General features: G+C 51.6%; 1 protein-coding gene across 4 annotated transcripts in view; it reads left to right on the forward strand.

Moving 5' to 3' along the window:
* CDH5 (cadherin 5) overlaps positions 1 to 18,839 on the forward strand; it is a 36,719-nt gene extending 17,880 nt beyond the window's left edge. For 2 of the 4 annotated variants that reach the window (XM_037816219.1, XM_037816218.1), the window contains exons 3-12: positions 3,083 to 3,371; positions 4,279 to 4,392; positions 5,324 to 5,488; positions 6,407 to 6,594; positions 7,962 to 8,212; positions 11,478 to 11,620; positions 12,953 to 13,077; positions 13,393 to 13,501; positions 14,415 to 14,660; positions 16,430 to 18,839. In XM_037816219.1, the coding sequence (XP_037672147.1) occupies positions 3,083 to 3,371; positions 4,279 to 4,392; positions 5,324 to 5,488; positions 6,407 to 6,594; positions 7,962 to 8,212; positions 11,478 to 11,620; positions 12,953 to 13,077; positions 13,393 to 13,501; positions 14,415 to 14,660; positions 16,430 to 16,950 (2,151 nt within the window). In that variant the 3' untranslated portion in view covers positions 16,951 to 18,839. The remainder of the gene's footprint in view (positions 1 to 3,082; positions 3,372 to 4,278; positions 4,393 to 5,323; positions 5,489 to 6,406; positions 6,595 to 7,961; positions 8,213 to 11,477; positions 11,621 to 12,952; positions 13,078 to 13,392; positions 13,502 to 14,414; positions 14,661 to 16,429) is intronic. The other 2 variants (XM_037816221.1, XM_037816220.1) reach the window with 1 other exon arrangement.
* The last annotated feature ends 3,261 nt before the right edge of the window (positions 18,840 to 22,100 follow it).

Consider the following 22,100-nt stretch of genomic DNA (forward strand, 5'->3'; position numbering starts at 1 on the left):
GCAGTTTGCCAATCCTGGGCTAGAGGGGCAAGCATAGGTTAGACGAAGGGTGTTGGGGGAGCCCTCTGGTCCTAGGGAAATGGGCTGGAGAGGACTTTGGGGGGTGGGCCCAGTCTGGCCTCAGCACTATAAATACCACAGCAGACAAAGGAAAGGGGTCAGCTGGGGCATCTCCACTCACAGCCCTGCCCGCAGCCAGCTGGCCATGCCCATGGGCTCCTCCAGCTCCCAAGAATGCCTGGGAAACTTCATTTCAGCAAGGCCAATCAGAAAGCCAGGCCCAGAGAGGGAAGACACCGGCCCAGAGTCACACAGCATGGCAGGAAAGTATCTTAGGAGAGCCCAGGGCTCTGACTCCGAATACGAATGTGAACTCTGACACAGAGGAAAAGGTCATCAACCCACCTCCATCCTTCCCAGTGGGATGACGGTGCCCTGAATCTGCCCCTGTGGAGGACGGCTGCCCAAGGGAAAATCTGTGGGTGAGTCCGTGGGAGGCAGCGGAAAGCGGGCGCCACTTGCAGCATCACAGCCCTGGTAGGGCCACCTTCGGAGGCTCACCCAAGGGTCTGTGAGGGGCAGGAAGTGCGTCAGGTCAGCATGTGCTCCGCCCCTGACGTGGGGCTGGGGGGCCCAGAGTAGCCGGATGCAGTCCCCACCCTGGGGCAAAACGAGAGGGCTCCAAGGATCCCCTCCCAGCTCCCAAGGATTTAATCAGAGGGAAGGAAGTCCCTGTTTATCAAGACCAGATGCCAGAGTGTTTGTTGACAGATATGGATGGACAATGGGAGTGGCCCTGAGCGAACTTCTGAATCCACAAATATAGGTCGGCTTGCTTTTTGGAACTAAGACGCTACATCTAATTGTAGCAACATATACATATATTAAAAAAAAAATCGGAGGAAAGGAGAGCAGAAACATATATTCCAATGAAATCTTAAGCAGGACTCCCGAGAGAATAGAGCAAAGCTGACTTGCTCTCCCTCAGCAATTCTGCCCACATGGGCCCCAAGGCACCCACCCAGAACAGAGTCTGAGAACTGCCAGCTTATCCTAACCCTGAGGGGCTCACGCAGGACCGCAGCCTGTCCCTCCTCCCTGGTCTCTACCATCCCCCAGGCCGCAGGCCACAGAGCTGTGGCACCTCCCCCCCTCTCCTGTCCAGGTGGTCATCAGGACACCCTGGCCGCTGGGCCTCGGGACCTGCTCACCAGACCCCGGCCCCTGCTCCCACGGGCTTTTGCACCTCTAGCTGCCGCCCCGCCTCCCTCCCTCCCTGCCCTGCCAAGCTGCTCAGGAGAGGATCCTCCTTCCCTGTCTCCCCTTCCTCACCTTCTAGATTCTTCTCTATGCTCTACCCTCTGGCTTCTCACCCACCATCCCGCTGTCGCCCTAAGTCTGCCCCTGAGGGTTTAAACCTAGGCCTTGAGACTAAGAATGGGGTTTGCACATCTCTGAAGCGTCCAAGTGCTGGCAGGAAACTCATTTATTTATTTATTATTAAGTTCTTTTAATGATTATATGATCTCTTTTATATGAAACACCCTGAATAAGCAAACTTCATAGAGACAGAGAGTAGATGACAGGTTACCAGCGGCCATGGCGGCAGGAAGTGGGGGAGGTGGAGGGTGTGAGGAAGGGGGAATTATTGCTTAACGGGCATCCCATTTATTTTTGTTGAATTGAATTGAATTACATTACATTTTTCAGAAATTCTAGTCTTCTATGTCAGTACCATTTTATGTGCATAATATACATTCCTAACATTCTGTGATTCTAAAATTTGATAAATGGAAGGTTCAGCAACTCTAACTTTCTAATATCCTTTAACTTGTGGCCCTATCATTAATCATAATAAATAGCATTTACTGAGACCCTGGTCTGTGCAAGTAGCTTTGCATACATTATTTTCCAAATCTTGTTCCTTGGGTCACTAATAATACATGTTGCAAAGAAAAAGAGTTCTGTGGTCTAATAAGTATGGGAAATCTGGAGTTAAAACAACATCACTGGAGTTCACTACCAGACCGGACACTGTGAGTCCCCAAGAAGAGAGCACATTATGTACCTTCCGAAGCTAAATTACCGGGACCCGTGGAGTGTTGATAAACATTTGACACCTGTCTCTCCAAGGGAAAAGGTCCTGATGTGTAGTGCCTTTGTGATGTCACCTAAAAGCAGGGACATAGTCAAATAGAATAAAACAGGAAGCAGTAAAGTTTGAGTAGATATTACTTTGTTTTTAACATGATTTGTTTAATTGTAAGTTTATATAATTTAATTTTTAATTATGGCTGCATTTAACAACAGCTCACAACAATTCCTGAGAATTTAAGGTGGCCCTCATAAGCCAAGCTGGTACAGGCCATCTCCAGCCCACCCCTGACCCGTTGGATGGAGCATCAAAAGAGACCAGTGTTCCCTAGAACTCATTTTCAAAAATACTGTTCTGCTCATTAGAACAATGCAACATCAAAAGTAAAAGTATCTTCTTTTTACAGCTGAGGTAACTACAACTTAGAGATGTTTAGGGATTTTTTAAGGGATAAAAATACCCAGGTTTTGCTGCTCTAAAATCCTTGCCTTTCAATGGCAACCAATACATTTGTTCACACACACACACACACACAAAATGTTGTCTGAGCACCTACTTTGTCCCAGGCTCTGGTCCAGGGGTACCATCCCAGGCAACTTGCATTAAAGGGGTGATTTCAGTGACCTGGTGGAGAATAACTCACTCCTGACCAGTCAGAGGTTCTTACTAAAAACTGCAGTGTCATCTTCAGGATCCCCTAGCCAGCGCGTGCGTGCACACACACACACTCTCTCACACACGTGCATAAAAACACAGGCACACACACACGTGCATGCATGTGTGCACATGTGTATAGCCTGTGTACATATATGCATTTGCACACACAGATGTGCAAACACACAGATGTGCCCACCAATGCACACATGTACACATTCACAACTGTACACAAACATGCCTACATGCACACACGTTCACGTGTGCACAGTCACACACAGGCACACAGCCACCACTACCCATTCTCAGCAGAAAGCGCCTCTCCTTTCCCAGATCAAGTCGAGTGCGAATCGCAAGAATGCCAAGTACCTGCTCGAAGGACAGTCCGCCGGCAAGGTCTTCCAAGTTAATGCGGACACGGGGGATGTGTATGCCTTTGAGAGGCTGGACCGGGAGAAGGTCTCCGAATATCACCTCACTGCCCGCATCGTGGACAAGGACACCAGCAAGAACCTGGAGTCTCCCTCCAGCTTCACCATCAAAGTTCACGACGTGAACGACAACTGGCCTGTGTTCACACACCGGCTGTTTAACGCATCCGTGCCCGAGATGTCAACCACGGGTACGTGCCCATCTGTCCCTCTCCCTCCTCCCTCCCTTGTCCCCAGCCTGGAGGCCACTCTCGAATCAGCCACTTCACCGCCCGGTGTCAGCTTTCAGGCCATCCAGACCAGGGCAGTGGCTTTAATGCCCATATGACACTTTGTATGATTTGAAAGAAACTCTAGTCCCTAAAGACTGAGTTCTGACTGGAGCCCTTCCGACCTGGAGGGAGCAGGACACTGGTCAAAGCCCGAGCCCTGATTCTAATCACAGACTGAGTTCTGACCCTGGTTCCCAGTCTAGTTTGTCCCCAGCCTCTTGTCCATCCCTGATCATCTGAGAGACACGTCTCATTACTCTTTGGGGCAACCCCATCCACTCTCTCTGTCTCTCGGGACCAGCTCAACAAGAGCATAAATAGTCTTTGCATGTGAAAGTGCCAGAAGGGGGTTCCCCTCCCCACCCCCCAACCCCTCAGTCTAGGGTCCCTGGGAAAGGCCTGGGGACCAGAACTTCCCGTCAGGGTTGGAGAACCTGGAAGTCAAGGGGATGAGAGATGAGCCACCCCTGCTGCCCAGGGAAGCCCCTTCCCCTTCCTCTGCTCTCACCCTCCAGGACAGAGGACAGACAGCCTATTACACCCCTGGGTTTCTCCTGATGACCCCAACCATCCACCCTCTCCCTCATTTCTCCCATAAATGCAAACCACCTGTTCTTTCTGCCCCCCTTCAAGGCTGGCTTGCCTGGCACCACCTCTGCCAGCACTTTGTCACCCATGCAGGCTGCTCAAAGAGCAAAGCAGCCTTTTACCCTCTGGGCCTGGAGGTGGAGAGAGCAGGGAACAGCCTGAGCCCCTCTACCCTCATCCAGGAATGGGGTGAGGGACCACAGTCACAAGGCAGTACCCCAGGATTGTCTTTCCACAGGGACCTCGGTCATCCGTGTGACGGCAGTGGACGCAGATGACCCCACGGTGGCAGACCACGCCTCTGTCATGTACCATATCCTGAAGGGGGACGACTTTGCCATTGATAGTTCTGGTCTGTGTGACTACCCCTCTTGGGCAGGCACTGGTTTTTTTGGGGGGGGGGGGTTGGGGGAGCTTCTGGTTTCAGGTGCTGAGAGAAGCACAGTCTGAGATGTGTCACCTGCCTCCAGATTACCAACCACTGGGCCACGTGTCCCATGGGGGAAGTCAGCATATGCATTAAGACAAGGTGGCTGGTGGAGGGAGGAGGAAGCAGGCAGACACCCAAGACACAGACTCAGGTCCAGGGAACAAAAGTGGGATCTGTGTCCCAAGCAGTGACACAGAGGCAGAAGAGAATGCTGATTAGCAGCCCTAGGTACATTCAGACAAACCTGGTTTCCAGACCCAGCTCTCCTACTCACCACCTCCGGAGGCCATGGGCAAGTCAATTAACCTCTGTGAGCCTTAGCTCCCTATCTAGAAACGGGAGTATTTGTATTTATCTTCCATAGTGGATGAGAGGTTGAATTAGATAATATACAGAGAGAGCTTGGCCCATAGTAATTGTTCAGTCAATCCAACAACAATAAACTGTAATGACTGAGTCTTGGGAACAAGGCAGAAGTCCCCGTGGTCAAGCCTGGGGCACGTTCTTTCAGAGGGATGGCAAATGTGTGGCATGGACACCGCCACCGTCCCTTGGCGCCCCAAGGCAGACATCACCAATCCATCCCAGCACTGTTTCACCCCAAGCCTAGATGTGGCCTCGTGTCCTTGCTCAGTGCAATGCTCCGGGTGGCTAGGACCAGTCTGGTGCCAAACTGTTCGGTGAGCTTGGGCCTAACAGTGCAGAGTGCGGGGGTGATGGGTTGTCAGCCCTGGGTGCACACTGGAATCCCTGCGGAGCTCTTGTGTCAGGTTCTCTCTGGGTAGGGCCTGGGCATCAGCATTTTTAAAAAGCTCCCCACGTAATGTGGCTCCTGCCGGGACACTTTCTGCAGGACGCATTTTCACAACAACCAACAACTTGGACCGAGAGAAGCAGGCCAGGTACGAGGTCGTGGTGGAGGCACGAGATGCCCAGGGCCTCCGGGGGGATTCAAGCACAGCCACCGTGCTGATCACTCTGCAGGACGTCAACGACAACTTCCCAGTCTTCACCCAGAGTGAGCCCCTCCCCTGGGGCCCCAGGTGGGGTGAGGGTTGAGGTGCCCCTGACTCGGTGACTTGGAGGCTCTCAGGGGGGAGCCCTGAATCCCTCCCCTCCATCTCTCTCTCACCCTCTCCCTTCTGGTGCAGGGAGGGCCCCGCTTCCCACCTCCCACCACATTCCCAGCTGTCCGGCTGCCCCCTGCCATAGCCCATCACTGGCCACAGGAAAATCACACACCCTGCTGGGTACCACCACTGTGCCCAGAGCCCCACTACCTGGTAGGAGCCGTCTCACCCAGAACCCATGGGCTAAGGAAAGCCCAGGCCCTGAAAGCCAGGCCCCAGCTAGAAAATGCCCACGAACCTCTGAGCTGAGGCACAGCAAAGCTCCATATCCAGAGCCCGGGCTGAGCCCTCCCCTCCCCCAAGACTGATTCTTACCCCATCCCCACCCCCCCAAAAAAAACTGTCCAGCAAAACTTTTCATATGTCTTGGGTGGGGCTGGGCAGAAACTTCAGACAGCTCTGTTCTCTTGCACCTTCCAGTAGTGGAGGTGTAGTTCAGAGGCTCAGTGACCCCAAGGACAGGCCAGTTTTCCTGAAGTGGCCTGGTTGTACATGGCGTAAGCTCCCTGATGGCAGGACTTGTCTATCTTGTCAATTGATAAGTTCCCTGGCCCCCAGCAACGTGCCTGGCATACAGTAGGTGCTTAATAACTACTTGCTGGATGCTTGGAGGGGCGGGTGGATGGACAGATGGAACAGAACCTCTTTGCCTTGAGGCCCCGGACCCCAGGGATACTGTTACTATTACAGCTGTTGTTTCGCCATGTGCAATACATGTATCTGAGTGTGCTAGCAGGGCATGAAGGGGCGGTCAACTTATCTGTTTCATTAACCCCCCGCCCTCTGGGCTGCCCTGTCTACACCAGCCAAGTACATATTCACGGTGCCTGAGGACATCCGCGTGGGCAGGCCCGTGGGCTCCCTGTTTGTGGAAGACCCAGACGAGCCCCAGAACAGGATGACCAAGTACAGCATCGTGCAGGGCGAGTACAGGGACACCTTCACCATCGAGACGGACTCCATGCGCAACGAGGGCATCATCAAGCCCATAAAGGTTTGTGGGCCATGAGGTCACAGGCGGGGTTTGGGGCTCCCAGCTTCCACAGGGCCCATGCAGTGGCTGCTCCAGGGCGAGGGGATGCCACAGGCACACATCCTGCCTCAGCTCAGAGCTGGCCATGTGCTCGTGGGGACGGTGATCCTGGAGCTGGAAGGAGGAGCCGGGAGGGAAGAGGCAATGTGGTGGGCCCTGGTTCCTCAAGAAGCCGACCTCAGGGCAAGGATCTGGGTGTAAAAGGTTTAAGTTAGGAGGTGATCCCAGGAAGTCCCAGTGGCAGTGACATGTGAAAAGAAGGAAGCTTGTGAAAGAGAAGGTTATCACTGTGGGCAAGTGGGGCCCAATCCCCCTGGGGACATCTGGGGGACAGTGTGGGACACACCCCAGAGTTGTAACCCGGAGAGTGAGGACGCTGAGTTATCTACACACCAGCTCCCTGCAGGGCTGCTCTCCGGCTGCTGCAGGAGGCAGTAACTCCCTGGCACTTTGTGACCTGCCCTGTGCACCAGCCAGAGAGAGCTCTGACAGAGTTACAGGTCCCTGTGGTAGAAAATGGGTGGCCACTGACAGTGTCTGCTGCCAACAGAACCTGGCAGAGGAGGAGGAGGTCCTGTCAAGGGTATATAAATGACTCAGGATGAACCATGCCAAGGGCTGGGGGTCCCAGGCCACAGATGACCCTCTTCAAGTCAGACAATCAGAGCCCCTCTGCGTGAGCCACACCCTTCCTGCAGCAGACCTTTCCCAAGTCCTCCTCTGCCCCAGCCCTGTGCTAGGGACTGGAGACACCGAGGAGGGCCAAGGGGGCTCTTGGCCAGCAGGGAAGACAGAGACATAAGCAAAAAATTTTAGCCAGTGTGATAAGTGCTACGGCCATACCATGCAGGGAGCAATTATTTCCTCTGTCAGGAGGGGCAGGGATGGGTTCTGAGAGAATATCTGATGGCTTCTTGAGGGATGAATAGGAGTTTGCCAAGCAGGCAAGGGCAGGAAAGGCATCGTGAGCAAAGGCATAAAGAAAAGGCTCCTTAGGGAGCTATGGGTGGAATCACTAGTCCCTGATGCCCTTAGCAGGACCATGGCTGATCCACAGCATGTCCTGGAGAATGGACGGGGCCAGGCATGGAGCAGGGCTGGAGGCGTGGCTGTGAGGCTGCTGAGATGAAACGGGAGGCAGTGGAAGACAGCCCAGGCCCAGCCCCTGTGTTGATGATTTTTGATTTATCACTTAACCCCCAAGGGCCACAGGTTCCTCATCGGTAAAAGGGGGTCATCCTAGTGTGACCTTGCAAGGCTGCTGCGAAGGTCACGGGCCCCATGCTTAGCTCACAACAGGGGCTCACAGTTTGGTTTCCCTTCGGCAGCCCCTGGACTATGAACGCGTCCGACAGTACAGCTTCACCATCGAGGCCACGGACCCCACCATCAACCTCCGCTACCTGGGTGGCCCCCCGCCAAAAAACACTGCCCGCGTCATCATCAACATCACAGATGTGGACGAGCCTCCCAATTTCCAGGAGCCCTTCTACCATTTCAAGCTGCAGGAGAACCTAAAGAAGCCCCTGATCGGCTCGGTGCTGGCCATAGACCCTGACGCGGCCCGGCGCAGCATTGGGTAACGGCCTGGGTGGTGTGCTGATGATGATGATGTGACAATCCTGGCGGTGATGTTCTTATCCCTGCTGGAATGAGACTGGGGCTCAGAGAGGGAAACGGGCTTCTCGGTCACTCACGTGGGAAGTGTCAGAGACAGGAGAAGGGTCCTGAGCTCTTCCCCTCACCCACTCACCCACTCGGCCAGCTGGGCACCCCAACCCAGCTTGGTCCTCACCATCCAGAGCTGCCCGCCGTCCGCTCTACCATGAAGGGGCTGTTCTTTGGCCCACAGCTCCCAGGGGTCCCCTCTAGGTGACGTGAGTCAGAAGAGCAACCAACCAGGTGTCATACCCAGCTCTCCTTCACTAGACGTGCTATCAAATTGGTCATCCCCAAACAACAAAATAAGAAGTGCTCATTTCACAGAGTGAAATGACACTAAGATTTTTAAAGAAAACATCAGTAAACCCCACTCCCTGATAACTCATATTAATAACTTGGCATGGTCCTACCACACCTTTTTCATGATCACACGAGCATATATGATACATTTATAGTGGATTTTGTTGTTTAGTTGGTTTTGATTTTTTATTGTTTTTGAAATTTTTTTTGGATTATGCCAGACTGATTTCACTGCTACTCACTCTTCTCTCTTCACTAGACTCCTCTCCTTACCCTCTGAAACAAAAGATATAGTTCTAACTCATACTTTTTTTTTTTTTTTGACTTTTTTTGGTTTTTTAATTCAATTTTATTGAGATATATTCACATACCCTGCAGCCATACAAAGCATACATTCGGTTGTTCACAGTACCATCACATAGCTGTGCGTTCACCACCAAAATTAATTTTTGAACATTTTCATTACCACACACACAAAAAAATAAGAAAAAAAATTAAAGTAAAAAAGAACACTGGGTGTCTCCCCCCCCCCATTTTTCTACTCATCCATCCATACACTGGACAAAGGGGAGTGTGATCCACATGGCTTCCCCAATCACACTGTCACCCCTCATAAGCCACATTTTATATAATCGTCCCCAAGATTCAAGGGTTCTGGGCTGTAGTTTGATAGTTTCAGGTATTTACTGCTAGCTCTTCCAATTCATTAGAACCTAAAAAGGGTTGTCTAAAGTGTGCATAAGGGTGCCCACCAGAGTGACCTCTCGGCTGCTTTTGGAATCTCTCAGCCACTGAAGCTTATTTCATTTCCTTTCACATCCCCCTTTTTGGTCAAGAAGATGTTCTCCGTCCAACGATGCCAGGTCCAGGTTCATTCCCTGGAGTCATACTCCACGTTGCCAGGGGGATTTACACCCCTGGGTGTCAGATCTCATGTAGGGGGGAGGAAAGTGATTTACCTGCCAAGTCTACCTCATACTTTTTAGAGCCACATGATAGCTAATAATAAGGATGAACTCATTCCAACCTTATTTTATTCCAAATGGGTAGCCAATCTTGCCAGCATCATATATTAAATGTCCACATTTTCCCACCTTTGTTATATACTAAGTTCATGTATACACCTGAATCTATTTCTAGATTCTCTCATCTAGTTATCGACCTTTGGCAAAGCCATTCTGTTTTCTTATGGCAGCTATATACTAAATCACAGCATGTGCAAGGCACATACTGGTTTTTCTTTTTTAATTTTATATAATTTTTGTTCTTTCTCAAATATTCATCCTTTCATATGAACTCTAAAATTATTTTATCCTGTTGAAAGTTAGAGTCTGATGAAAATTGTGTTTACTTTAAATATAAATTTTGGAAGAGTTAACATTTCTTTTTTATTAGGTCTTCTTATTAAGGTACAAAACAGGTTACATACCATTAGTGTTGGGACTGCTGTTTTCATTGTCATTCTATTCTAAATAGTCTATAATTATTATTTTTATAATTTTAAATAATTTAAATTTTCACATTAAGGTGTCTCTTGAAAATAAAATGTAGTTGAGTTTTGCTTTTTAATCCAACCTGAGATGTTTTGTTTTTAATCCATTTATATTTTTCATCGTAAGGTACATTTGATCTTACTTTTTTTCACTTGTTTCACATTTTTCCATTTCTCAGACTTAATGGCTGTTTTCTTTCCCCTCATCTTTGTTATATGTTTTTTTTTTTTTCATTTTTTTCTCTTAGATATTTGAATGGAATACAGCTATTTTTCCTTTTACCAGTGGGATTTACATCTACCTGTAAAATTTATTTTTTCCTGAACCTATATTTTCTAGTTACAAATATTACACACAAAAATAATCATTTCTTTCCTATGTATCAATATATAGAAACCGGTAGGTTAATTTTAATTCATCCCAACCTAGGATTTTACTTTATATTGAATCATTTGTTAGTTAGAGTAATTTTTCAAAAAATTTTTTCAGGACCAACTTTGTGGGTAATAGACTTTCCAAGTTTTGACATATCTACAAATACCTTTGTTCTTTTGCCTTATTATATTAAAAACATCTAGATGTGCTAATATAATCCTTACAACCCAGGTACTTCCTTTCAAAGATACTATCAATGTTTTCTAACCGTTAATTTTGTGGGGACTGAGCCAAGTTTCTCTATTTTTATAAGGAAATTTTTTTGTCTGAGTTCTTTTCAGTTTCTTCATATAGCCTTGAAATTCAAAATTTCATACGGAGGTGCCTAAATATGGATCTCTTTTAAAATTATGCCTGATATCAATGACTTCTTTTAATTGTAGACTTGGGCCTTTCTTCAGATCAGGAAAGTCTTCTTTTATTATGTCTTTCATTATTTCTTCTGTTTGACTTGTTCTGGAATTTTCCTCAGCAGAAGAAAATATCTATTTTTCCACCTTATATATATTCCTCTCTCCATTTCATCTCTTGATACCTGTTTTCCTGACTTCTGGCAGAACTCTTCAAATCTTACTTCACAAATTTAATTTCCTTTCAATCACTTCTTACCTCTCCCAGCTCCTTTTGCTTTTAATTTATTCCTGGCTCTAGGTCAGCAATGTCTTCATTAATCACACAAAGGACCCCAGATGTGGTATTAGTTGATTATGGTGTCACCTGTCTCAGCTCTAAAAGTGATACTGATGGAGCCTCAGGCACCACGGTCAGTCCAGTGACAGAAACAGTGCTAAGACGAAAAGGATTGCTCATTGTGCTGGGTGGTAAAGTCAGTGAACAAGCAGTGGGAAGGACGGTGGAGAAGGACGCAGATCTGAAGGGCCTTTTCTGTCATGCTGAGGAGTTCGGACCCAGCAAAGGACCATGCAAAGCCATGCAACTCTCTGCCCCGGACAGGTACTCCATCCGCAAGACCAGTGACAAGGGCCAGTTCTTCGGGATAACCAAACAGGGGGACATTTACAATGAGAAAGAACTCGACAGAGAGATCTACCCCTGGTGTAACCTGACCGTGGAGGCCAAAGAACTGGATTCTAGCGGTGAGTGGCCCCTTCTCCCAGGGCCCTCACGTTTCTCCTGGGACCTGGGCGTTTCTCCTTTTCACTTATTCTTTCAAAACTGACACAATATGACCTTTCAGGTCCCTGCAGGTCTTGTAAGCACCTGCTGAAGCTATAGAGCTTCCATACCCAAGTGGGGTCCTTGGACAGCAGCTTCAACATCACCTGAGAACTTGCTGGAAGTGCAGACTCAGGTCTCGCCCTCAGACTGAATCAGAATCCCGTCATAGTTTGAGAAGCACTATGATGAAGCAGGCAGCCCCGATGTCCCTGTGATGAGAATCACACACAGCTTCTCAGGCCCCTCCTTGGAGGTTTGGCTCTGTGAGCCAGAGATGGGGCCAAGGGATGTGCATTTAACAAGTGCCTCATGATGCTTAGCATCATGGATGTTTGCAAAATGCTGCTTTGGGGGTATGCATGCTTCAGTGAGACAGATGAACTCAAAATCTGAAGCAGCTTTCAACTCTAGGTTCTCCAGCAATTTGTGTTCCTTTGGCCAGAGGGAAGGGCAGGTGTTAAGAGTTTTGCATCCTTCACCTATAGGAGAAAAATCCCAAGAACCCTCTGGGAGAAGGATTACTATTCCCACTTTACCCAGGAGAGGAGGTGGCTTGGCCGAGGCCCGGCAGGTGGTACCCGGGAGGGCACCTGTTTCCTGCTGACCCATCCAGTCTCTCACTGCTCCCAACGTGGCAGCCGCGCCCCAACCTCAGCAGACTCCTGCGTGTTTTCCACATCAGCCTGTGCCCTTTTCTTTCCCACCTAATCTCATTCATAGAATTTTTTTTTAACTTTAAAAACAATAATTGTTCATTTGAGAAACTGGAGCACAGAAAAGGAGGAGAAAATTCTCTCTCCATAACTCACCACTGAGAGACAACTGCTATTAGCATTTTAGTGTATTTTTTCTATACATATTTTTATATGTGAGTCATAATATTTATATAAAATATCATACTCTGCCTTATTTCATAACCATTTTCCCATGGTACTGAAATGCCTTCATATGAGCATTGTAAATGGTCACACATAGTCCATACTTTTAAATAGATGTAACTTGTTAACCTCTTAGTTCTTTCCCTTTTCAACTCTTACAAGTAATGCTTCAGTACACCTTGCCCCTGAAGCTTACCTCTCCCTCTTCCACACCCCCTTCCCCCAGAATGCCCTCCCTGGCCTCTCTTCCAGGGGTCTGTAGCCCCCTCTTCCTGACAAAAGGGGCCTCCACAGGGCAGCCCTCCAGGACTCCCCATCCCTAGGGCTGGCATGAACTGAGTCACTGTGGTGATGGGTCCTTTTCCCCAACAGGGAACCCCACTGGCAAGGAATCCATTGTGCAGGTTCACATCGAAGTCCTGGACGAAAACGACAACGCTCCAGAGTTTGCCCAGCCCTATGAGCCCAAAGTGTGTGAGAACACCGCCCCCGGCAAGGTGAGTCTGGCTCAGGTGGGAAGGCAGGGCTCCCTCCCATCCACATCCACTGGACTTCCACTGTGCTTAATGGAACATGCACAACAGCCTTGAGGAAAGGTAACATTACCCCCATTGCACAGATGGAGACACTGAGGCTCAGAGAGAATGCGCGGAGAGTGGATTGGGGGGTGGGTAGTAAAAGTGGCTCTGTGGAGACCACTGAGGCCAGCGTTCCAGCTCAGAGGCAGTGAGGCCTCAACCCCAAGTCCCTGTCAGCGCACCCCAGGCCTCCCCAACACCACCACTGACCGTCCGCCTTCTAACCCACTCCAGCTGGTTGTGCGGATCTCGGCAACAGACAAGGACATAACGCCGCGCGACATGAAGTTCCGATTCTCGCTGAGCACTGACGACAGCAACTTCACCCTCACGGATAATCACGGTGCGCATCAGAGCAGGCAGCCTGGCACGTGGCGGGGTCGGGGGGAGGTTATCTGAGTCTTGAAGCCCCGGGGTCATGGACCAGGCCAACAGATCAGGGACAGGTCCTCACTGAGGTTCACGAATTACAGGATATTTTGTACAACTTCTGCTGCACACTTTACTGCCCTGTGCAGTGTCAGTGCCACTCTGGCCAAACTGCCAAAGATGCTGAGGTCAGTGAGGAGTACAGAGTGGGGGTGGGGGTGTTCCCTGGTGATTCTTCTGTACCTGAAACTTCTCTATTAGACGCTGACTGGAGTAGGGGGCGAGGGACCATATTTGGGCCAAAGCACATCTCCAATTCCAGACTGCCCAGGAAATCCTCAATTACATACATAACCGTTCTCTCAGTACCCCAGGGAACATGTGTATCATTACCACCATTGTAAAACTCTTTTATGATGACGGCTTTTCAGAGATTGCAGAAACACCCTTAGAAGTTAGTCCAAAACTGCAAGACAATTTAAAATTTTATTTTCCCCCTCATTGCCTGTCAAAGCAAAGACAGTAATTAATTGCATTGAAAGAGAATGTGCCTGGAATTGGAGTGAGGTTAGCGGTTAGGAAAGGCGAAAGGGTCAAGCATCTCAGTTGCCGACAGAAACAGAAAGCAAGGATTTTACATTCTGGCCTGGCTGGCTTAGAGGCTGGCTCAAAGCAGCTGCCCCAAATATCGCCTCCAAGGAGAAACAGGCCTGTGCCCAGATGGCTGAGACATGAAGCAGGGGATGCAGAGGGCATAGACATAGCCCAGGCAGCATGTGGGCTGGTGCAGTCCAGGAGGGCTCCCTGGAGGAGACAGCCCCCGCCATCCCTGTGACTGAGGGGGTGGCCCTCCGGGCAGAGCCTGACTGCAGCCCCGGTGTTTCCAGACAACACAGCCAACATCACTGTCAAGTACGGGCAGTTCGACCGGGAGCGAGCCAAGGTCCACTTCCTGCCCGTGCTCATCTCGGACAACGGGAGGCCCAGCCTCACGGGCACCAGCACCCTGGCCGTGGCCGTGTGCAAGTGTGACGAGCGCGGCGAGTTCACCTTCTGCGAAGAGGTGGGCGCCCACGTGGGCGTCAGCATCCAGGCGCTGGTAGCCATCTTCCTCTGCATCCTCACCATCGCTGGTCAGTGCAGGGCCCTGTGGGGTGGGGGGAGTCTGGAGGATGCACAGGCGGAGGGGAGGCCGGGGGTTCAGGCCCAGTCCTGCCTCTGGTTCCCCATGCAGCCCTGGGCCAGGGCCCACCCTAGGCCTCAGGGCTCCATGTTTAGAATAAGGGACACATCTCCAACTCCCTGGGGGCCAAAGGGTGGGGGTAGACAAGAGAGGAGGAGGGGGCCAGGTCACCAGGCCAGGTCCACTTTAAAATACCTTGTATGGCATTCATTCATTCAACTCATATATTCCGAACCCAGATTGTGTGCCAGACACCATTCTTGGCATTTATTTACATAAGACCTATTTTGTAAAAGGAGGGTCCCGTTCTAAAATGTCTCCAAGGGCTTTCTTTTCCTTTATAGGATTCCTCCAGCCCTGATATTCCCTTTCTTCTTATTGGGACCTCAGAAAATTTAGGAGCATTTTAGGCCTTGCCTCGGTTTGGGTTCCCCACGCAGCAGGCCATGGGGCAGGATTTGGGTACAGGTGGTTTATTTGGGGGGCACTACGGGAAGTGGGGGAGTAAGACAGGGCTGGGAGACAGCCAGTGAAGGATGTGCTATCATGCAAGTTATCTCCTGGGCGACTGGGGCTTTCTTCCGCTGGGGACCCTAGGCAACAATGCAGAACCCACCTCCCCATCCCCCCAGCTGAGGCGGGGAGCCCTTGTTTATCCACCAACTCCCACCAGCTGCTGGTTGAGGGCTCTCAATTCCCCTGCCCTTCACATGCCACGAGTGGGGACCAGGCTGTCCCTCTAGCATCCTCAGGTGGCTGGACATCTGCAGGCACCCACATCTGCTCCAGGCCTTCCCTGCCATGGGCTCCCCTGAGAGGCTCCCTGCATGTGTCTCCCTTCAGGAGCTTCTGCTGCAGGGCCCAGGCCCAGATGATTCCCCCTTGAATAATTAATAATTACAATAATTACAATAATAATAGCATTGCCACCACACAGATGGCACCACACCACCCCCTTACCAGATAAACAGCAGAAAAGTCATCATTTCCATTTTACAGACAAAGAAACTGAGGCTGTCTCCTCTGGGTGTGTCTGCCTCACTTACATATGTAACAGTTTTTAAAAGATTCAAGGCTGGAGGAGGAGGCCAGGGGAAGGTCTACGCCTAATTTGGGGAGCTCTCTGCACCATAGGGCCCATGCTCCTCGGGGGTCAGCACATTCACAGGCCCCCATCTCAGAGCTTTGAGCAGCCTCAATGTCTACACCACCCCCTGACAGTGAGGCTCAGTTGGCCTCTCTGAGCCTCAGTTTCCCTAACTGTAAAATAGGGATAATAATACCTACCTTGCCTGAGACAATGGGAGAACATGCCCAAAAGAGTGCCAGGCACACACCACATATGTGCTCCAGTGGGCAGCAGCTGCTCCAGGTACAGCCTCTATCCCTGCCACCATCAGCAGCAGCAGCCACCAAGTAGTGGCTGGAATCTTGCAGCTCCAAATTCCATACACCCTCTCTTTCCCGATATCCAGGCTCTGGGCAAGAGCCTGCGGGACACCCAGCCAGTGTGGACCAAGAGCATCTTGGGGGAGGCAGGCTTTGTGCCCCCCCAACCAGGGCCCTGGAGTGAGGGGCGACCAAACCAAACCTTCTGTGGTGTCCGGGTCATGGCGATGTCACTGGGGGTCCGGGCTGGCCCGGGGACTCCGAGGGAGGAAGGGGGTGGTGCAGGTGAGCCTCGGGGTCCCCTGCTCCATCCACTCCCCTCACCCCCAGCAGTGATCACCCTCCTCATCTTCCTGCGGCGGCGGCTCCGGAGGCAGGCCCGCGCCCACGGCAAGAGCGTGCCCGAGATCCACGAGCAGCTGGTCACCTACGACGAGGAGGGCGGCGGCGAGATGGACACCACCAGCTACGACGTGTCGGTGCTCAACTCAGCGCGCCGCAGCGAGGCCAAGCCCCCGCGGGTGGCGCTGGACGCCCGGCCGGCGCTCTACGCGCAGGTGCAGAAGCCGCCGCGCCTGGGCCCGGGCGCGCATGGGCGCCTGGGGGAGATGGCCGCCATGATCGAGGTGAAGAAGGAGGAGGCGGACCAGGACGGCGGCGGGCCGCCCTACGACACGCTGCACATCTACGGCTACGAGGGCTCCGAGTCCATCGCCGAGTCCCTCAGCTCCCTGGGCACCGACTCGTCCGACTCGGACGTCGATTACGACTTCCTCAACGACTGGGGGCCCCGGTTCAAGATGCTGGCCCAGCTGTACGGCTCGGAGTCCCTGGAGGAGCTGGTGTACTAGGGCCGCCGCCGCCCTCGGGGCCTGGGGACCCAAACCGCGGCCTCCCGGGCCACCAGAAGCCAGGCACGGAGCCCTCCGAGGTGTGGCCCCGAGGCCCCAGCCCAGCACCCCTTCCGCTTGTGGATCCCAGGAACCTCTCCATCCCCAAGGGAGCAAAATCCAGGTCCCTGAAATGTCTGCTTCAGTGATCGCTAACCCCCACAGGCTGGAAAACCCAGGCTGGTGTTCTGACTGGGCTTGGAAATCCCCACAAGCCTGTTACACACACGCACACCCCTCCCCCACGGGCCTACCTCGGAGGCATCCTCTGGCTCCTCAAAGCTGCAGAGCAAAGCAGCTTGTGCTCAACAGCCAGATTGGCTTCCCCTGAGGTCCCCAAACTCACTGGTGAGACCGCAGCCCTCCTGTGCCTGGAGGCAAAGAACTGCCCTGGACAGCGTGAGCTGGGGGCATGGGCGGTGGCAGGACTACGCAGGGAGATTGGGACCGTATCCGTGCCTGCGCCCAGGAGCCCCAGCCCTTCTCCGCCTCCCTCAGACCCTCCCAAGTCCCCCGTGCCCCCCAGCCCTTCCGCAGGCCTGCCAAGATGGAGGAGGGGCCCCTTGGCAGCTCCCGACCTCTGGCCCCGAGATGGCCTGGCTGGGCTGCCGCTGCTGTACTGAGCGTCGCCCCGTGCAAGCAAATTCAGGGAACTGGCTTCTTGAGTTTTGAAGCAACTGTGAATTCGTCCTGGAGGGGACAGTGGAGACCAAGTGTGACAGATGGCAGGGTGAGGGTCACCTCCATGCCCATCACCTCCGGAGAGGACCTGGAGTAGCAGTAACTGGGACCCCTATTTGGCACTCACCGACACCCCTCCAGTTTCACCTTTGAGGTGTGGCAGATGGTCCCAGGGCAGAAAAATCCCCCCACCTCTGCCTCCCCCAGCCACTGGCTTCCTCTCTCTTTTCTCTCCCTCTCAATCTCTCCCCATCTCTCTTGCTCTCTCCACATCTCTGTGCCTCTGTTACTCTGCCTCCTCGTGCCTCTGTTACTCTGCCTCCTCAGGTGTCTCTCCCTCTCTCTCTCTCTCTCTCTCTCTCTCTCTCTCTCTCTCTCTCTCTCTCTCTCTCTCTCTCCCCTCCTTACCCCTTGACTTGGAGGAACCTAGGCTCTCAGCATCTCTGCTCTATATCCAAACCAAATACAACTGCAGCCTGGAGCCACGGCATCTGCCTCTACACTTCGTTACTGCCACGTCTCAGGGAACCCCAGCAGGACACCACCACTCAGGCTCCACCCGCTGTGGAAGGCGCGGCCCCTGCCCACCCAAGCCCTGCAGCCATCTGTGCATCTCCCACATTCAGCCACATTTGGAACGTTCCACTGCGAACATGCCTTGGGCAAGTGGCATCAATCGAGAGAGAGTGGGCAGTGAAGGAGGTGCCTCCTCCAGCTCACTCCTCGTGGACTGGGTTCCCCACTCTGGGCGAGGCCCCAGCGGCCCACGCCGTCACACTGTAGATAGCACTGGCATTTTTTTTTTAACCAATAATTAGTGGTTTTTCAATGTTGATGTTTTAAATTAATTTTTATGTACCAACACTGTATACCCATCAAGCAATAGTTTTTCATAATGATGTTTTTTACTAATAATACTTACAATTTTCTAGCTCTCACAGACATTTAGAATAAGGATTTTTTTTTTTTTTTGCATAATAAACAGGTTGCTGTTTAGGTTAACGATTTTAATTTAGGTTTTTTTAGTTGGATAAACAATTTCCTGTAACCTTCTATTTCCTATCATTGTAGTAATTGTTCTAGAAATAATGATTATATATTGGCCACACTGGTGCATGGGATGTACTGTAATTTTTTTTATACCTAAATAAAGAAAAGTCTTGAAAGCCTTCAATTTCTAGGACATTAAACCAAAGCCTCACAGAACTGAAAGAGCTGATGTGAAACACACACACACACTCACACTCACACCAACACAGAGACACACACTGCTGCCATCGCCACCACCATCAGAAGAACTCAGAAGGCAAGGGGCATTTGCAGTCAGGATTTCAGAGACACTCACCTCAGAAAAGGGAATGGAACCGAGAATACCAAGGGACCCCTACTCCAGGCCCCTCTGCTTCTGAAGCCCCACACTTCCACCCAGTCTACACCAGTCCCCCATCCCTGCCTCTACCCTACACGGCAGGTAGGGCCTCTGGAACCTGGAACTACAACACCATTTCCCCTGACACATGAGAAACCAGGGGATGAGAGCCACCAGTAACAAAGAAGGATATCAATCTCCAATTAACTGGTTGACAACAGGGATGTAGCAGCTGGCGCCTTGTTGGGGTTTGGACCCCAGCACTGGGTTCTTCCCAGAAATCCTTGCAATCAAAATGAGAACAAGAGGCCTCTTTGCCAGACATGTGTCTTGAATTGGGAGGCAGTGGCTGGAGCCCACTTCAAAAAGGCCTCTGCTACTCGACTCCTGCCAGCAGGGTCTCCTGGGCAGTGTGTCCCTGGGGATGATGTTTATAAACATCAGTGTGCCCTGGACAAACGCTGTTTCTTACAGTGCTTGGAGGTCTCAATTCTGAGTTTTGTTCCAATTTCCCTTGTGATTTCTTTTGGGAGCCAGTGCTTATTTAGGAATGTGTTGTTTAATTTTCAAATATTTGGGAATTTTCCATGTTTCCTTCTGTTATTGATTTCTAATTTCATTCCACTGTGGTCAGAGAACATACAAAGTATGATTTCAATCCTCTTACATTTATTGAGACTTGTTTTATGGCCTAACATATGGTCTGTCATGGAGAATGTTTATATTCTTTGTCATGTGTGGTCACTGAAGTCTGTGCTTGGTAGTAGTCAGCTATTCATAGGACAGAGATTTCCTTAAATGCCTGAAATCAGAGAGTCTTTCTGCCTTTGCCGAGGGGCCGTGTGTGTGACGGAGCACGCCTTCAAGGCTCAGACAGGCAGGTGACAGCTCTGCCTTCACCTTCACTTCCTGCTTGGACAGAGCCTCAAGGACAGCTGGAGGAGAGAGCCCAGGGCCTTCTCCAGTCTTTTCTGAGCATGTGCCCAGCTCTGCACATATACATAGCCTTCTAGAGTCCCAAGAAAGTATCAAAGCTTCTCAAAGCCCTGTATGGACAGCACATTCCTCAACTTTTCCTTTTAAGATTTTTGGTCTGCTTCTTATTTGCCCCAACTTTTACCACCTCGGGCACTGTAATCTTAAACAACTGCCACTAATAATTTTCAATAAATGCCCCCAGTGCAAAAGCTGTTCACATTGAGCGAGCTCCAAGTGAAGTCAAATGACACAGCCTAGCCAGTGGGGTCTTCCAGGGAGCCACCAGACAGGTCAGACAATGATGGTCACCTGGGAATTGAGCCCCCATCCCCCAGTGACTCATGGTGGTTGTCGGTTTCAAGGCTACCCCAGAGCTGGGGAAAAAGCGGCTGGGACTAGGGCAAGTTAAAACACCACCAAACTCAGTTCTTACCAAGATTTAGCTATTTTTCTTGAATAAACACTCCCTGAATTTGGTTAATTTCCAGAGTTCTGGAAAAGTTGGTTTTGACAATTTTTGCCAATGTTCACACCGCTTTAATGGAGAAAAGGAGTTTTCCGAGGTCCTGTCTGAAGTACCTGCTCCCTGAGCCCACAGTTATCCAACCCCTACAGCGCATGAGATCTGTCTGCTATGTCTGCCTCCTCCAAGAAGCCCTCCAGGCCCCTGAGTCACCTTCCGATAAGGCAGCCCCTGGCCCTCCACCTCTGGGCTCTTAGTCACCCTGACCACCTCTTCTCTTTGGCTCTCGTTTGCCCTGAGGCCAGAACAGGCAAACCTCATGCCACCCAAGGCCCTCCTTTGGGTTTGGAGACTTTAGCAGACACCAAGGTAGAGCACAAATGCATGTTCCCTGGAATTTGCTGACCACACTGCCCATGCCTGCTTGTCCAACCCTGGGCCAGGCTGACCCGAGTGCACAGGGGGAGCAGAGGCTGGGAATGCTTCCCCTCCCCCAGACCAAACCTGAGACCTGCATGACAATCCTCAGTTCAACACAGGTAACCAAAGCGAGACTCAGGAGTGCCTCGGGACCAGGGCCACACAAGTTCAAGGCAGAGTCAGGTCTGGAAACTGGCCTCCCGCGTCCCAGGGGAGTGCTCATCTGCCAGGAGCGGACCAGCTGAGCGGCCTCGCAGGCCTCGGGGTTAGGTGTGGAGGCTGGGCCAGGAAGCGCCGCCCGCGCCCGCTGCGCCGGTGGCGGGGAAAATGAACGCCAGGGGGCGCCCTGCGCCAGCAAACGCTCTGTCCTGACCAGCCTGTGCGTGCGGCCGGCCTCGGCATCCTAGCGCTGACCGCAGGCTGTCCTGGCCCTGGACAGAGAACTCGGGTCGGAGGGGTGGCCTCGGGATCCGGCCTCGGAATGCTGCACCATTCCCGCTCCTGCTCCGTGCATCTGCAGCGCCAGGCTCTGATGGAGAGGAGAGCCAGGGGTATGGAGAACCAGGGGATATCCCCTGCCCTTCTTGAGTCTGGGGTGCCTGTGGCCTCTAGGAGCTCAATCCTCACGGGGGATCGCAACTCACTGCGGGGTGAGTGGCCCTGATCACCGACCCCCTGGGCTTGCGGGGGTCACAGCGTACCCCACCCTACTCCTCCCTGCACCGCGGGCCCCTGCCTCGGTGTCCACGCCGGCCTTCCTGCTCCACCCCGCCCCGCTCTCGCCAAGCCTCTCCCCAGGGATGATGACTCAGGCCCAGAAACAGAGCTGCGGTCCCTGAGCGCCCTCGTTCCTGGCACATCTCACGTCTCGAATCCTTATGATAAAACCTACTGTCCTTGACGTGACGAGTCTAATTCACATAACCAAAGCCCAAGCCCACCCCAAAAACCCCTTTCTAGGGTATTAGCTTAAGAGACCTGTGCGCACAGCGTGTATCTGCAGCAATGTTAACTTCAGCAAGCAAAAAACTGGAAACAGCAACGAATGTCCAACAACAAGAGATCGGTTAGGTAAATTATAGCAGATCCATAAACAGAATACTAGGCAGCCATTAAAAAGCATGTTGTGAGTGGTGACCTTGAGATGAATTCAAGGTCAAGCAAAAAAGCAGAACCCAATGCATTATTTACTGTCTAAAC

Source organism: Choloepus didactylus, chromosome 22 (genome assembly GCF_015220235.1).
Source record: "Choloepus didactylus isolate mChoDid1 chromosome 22, mChoDid1.pri, whole genome shotgun sequence".
In the NCBI taxonomy this organism is placed as follows: domain Eukaryota; kingdom Metazoa; phylum Chordata; class Mammalia; order Pilosa; family Megalonychidae; genus Choloepus; species Choloepus didactylus.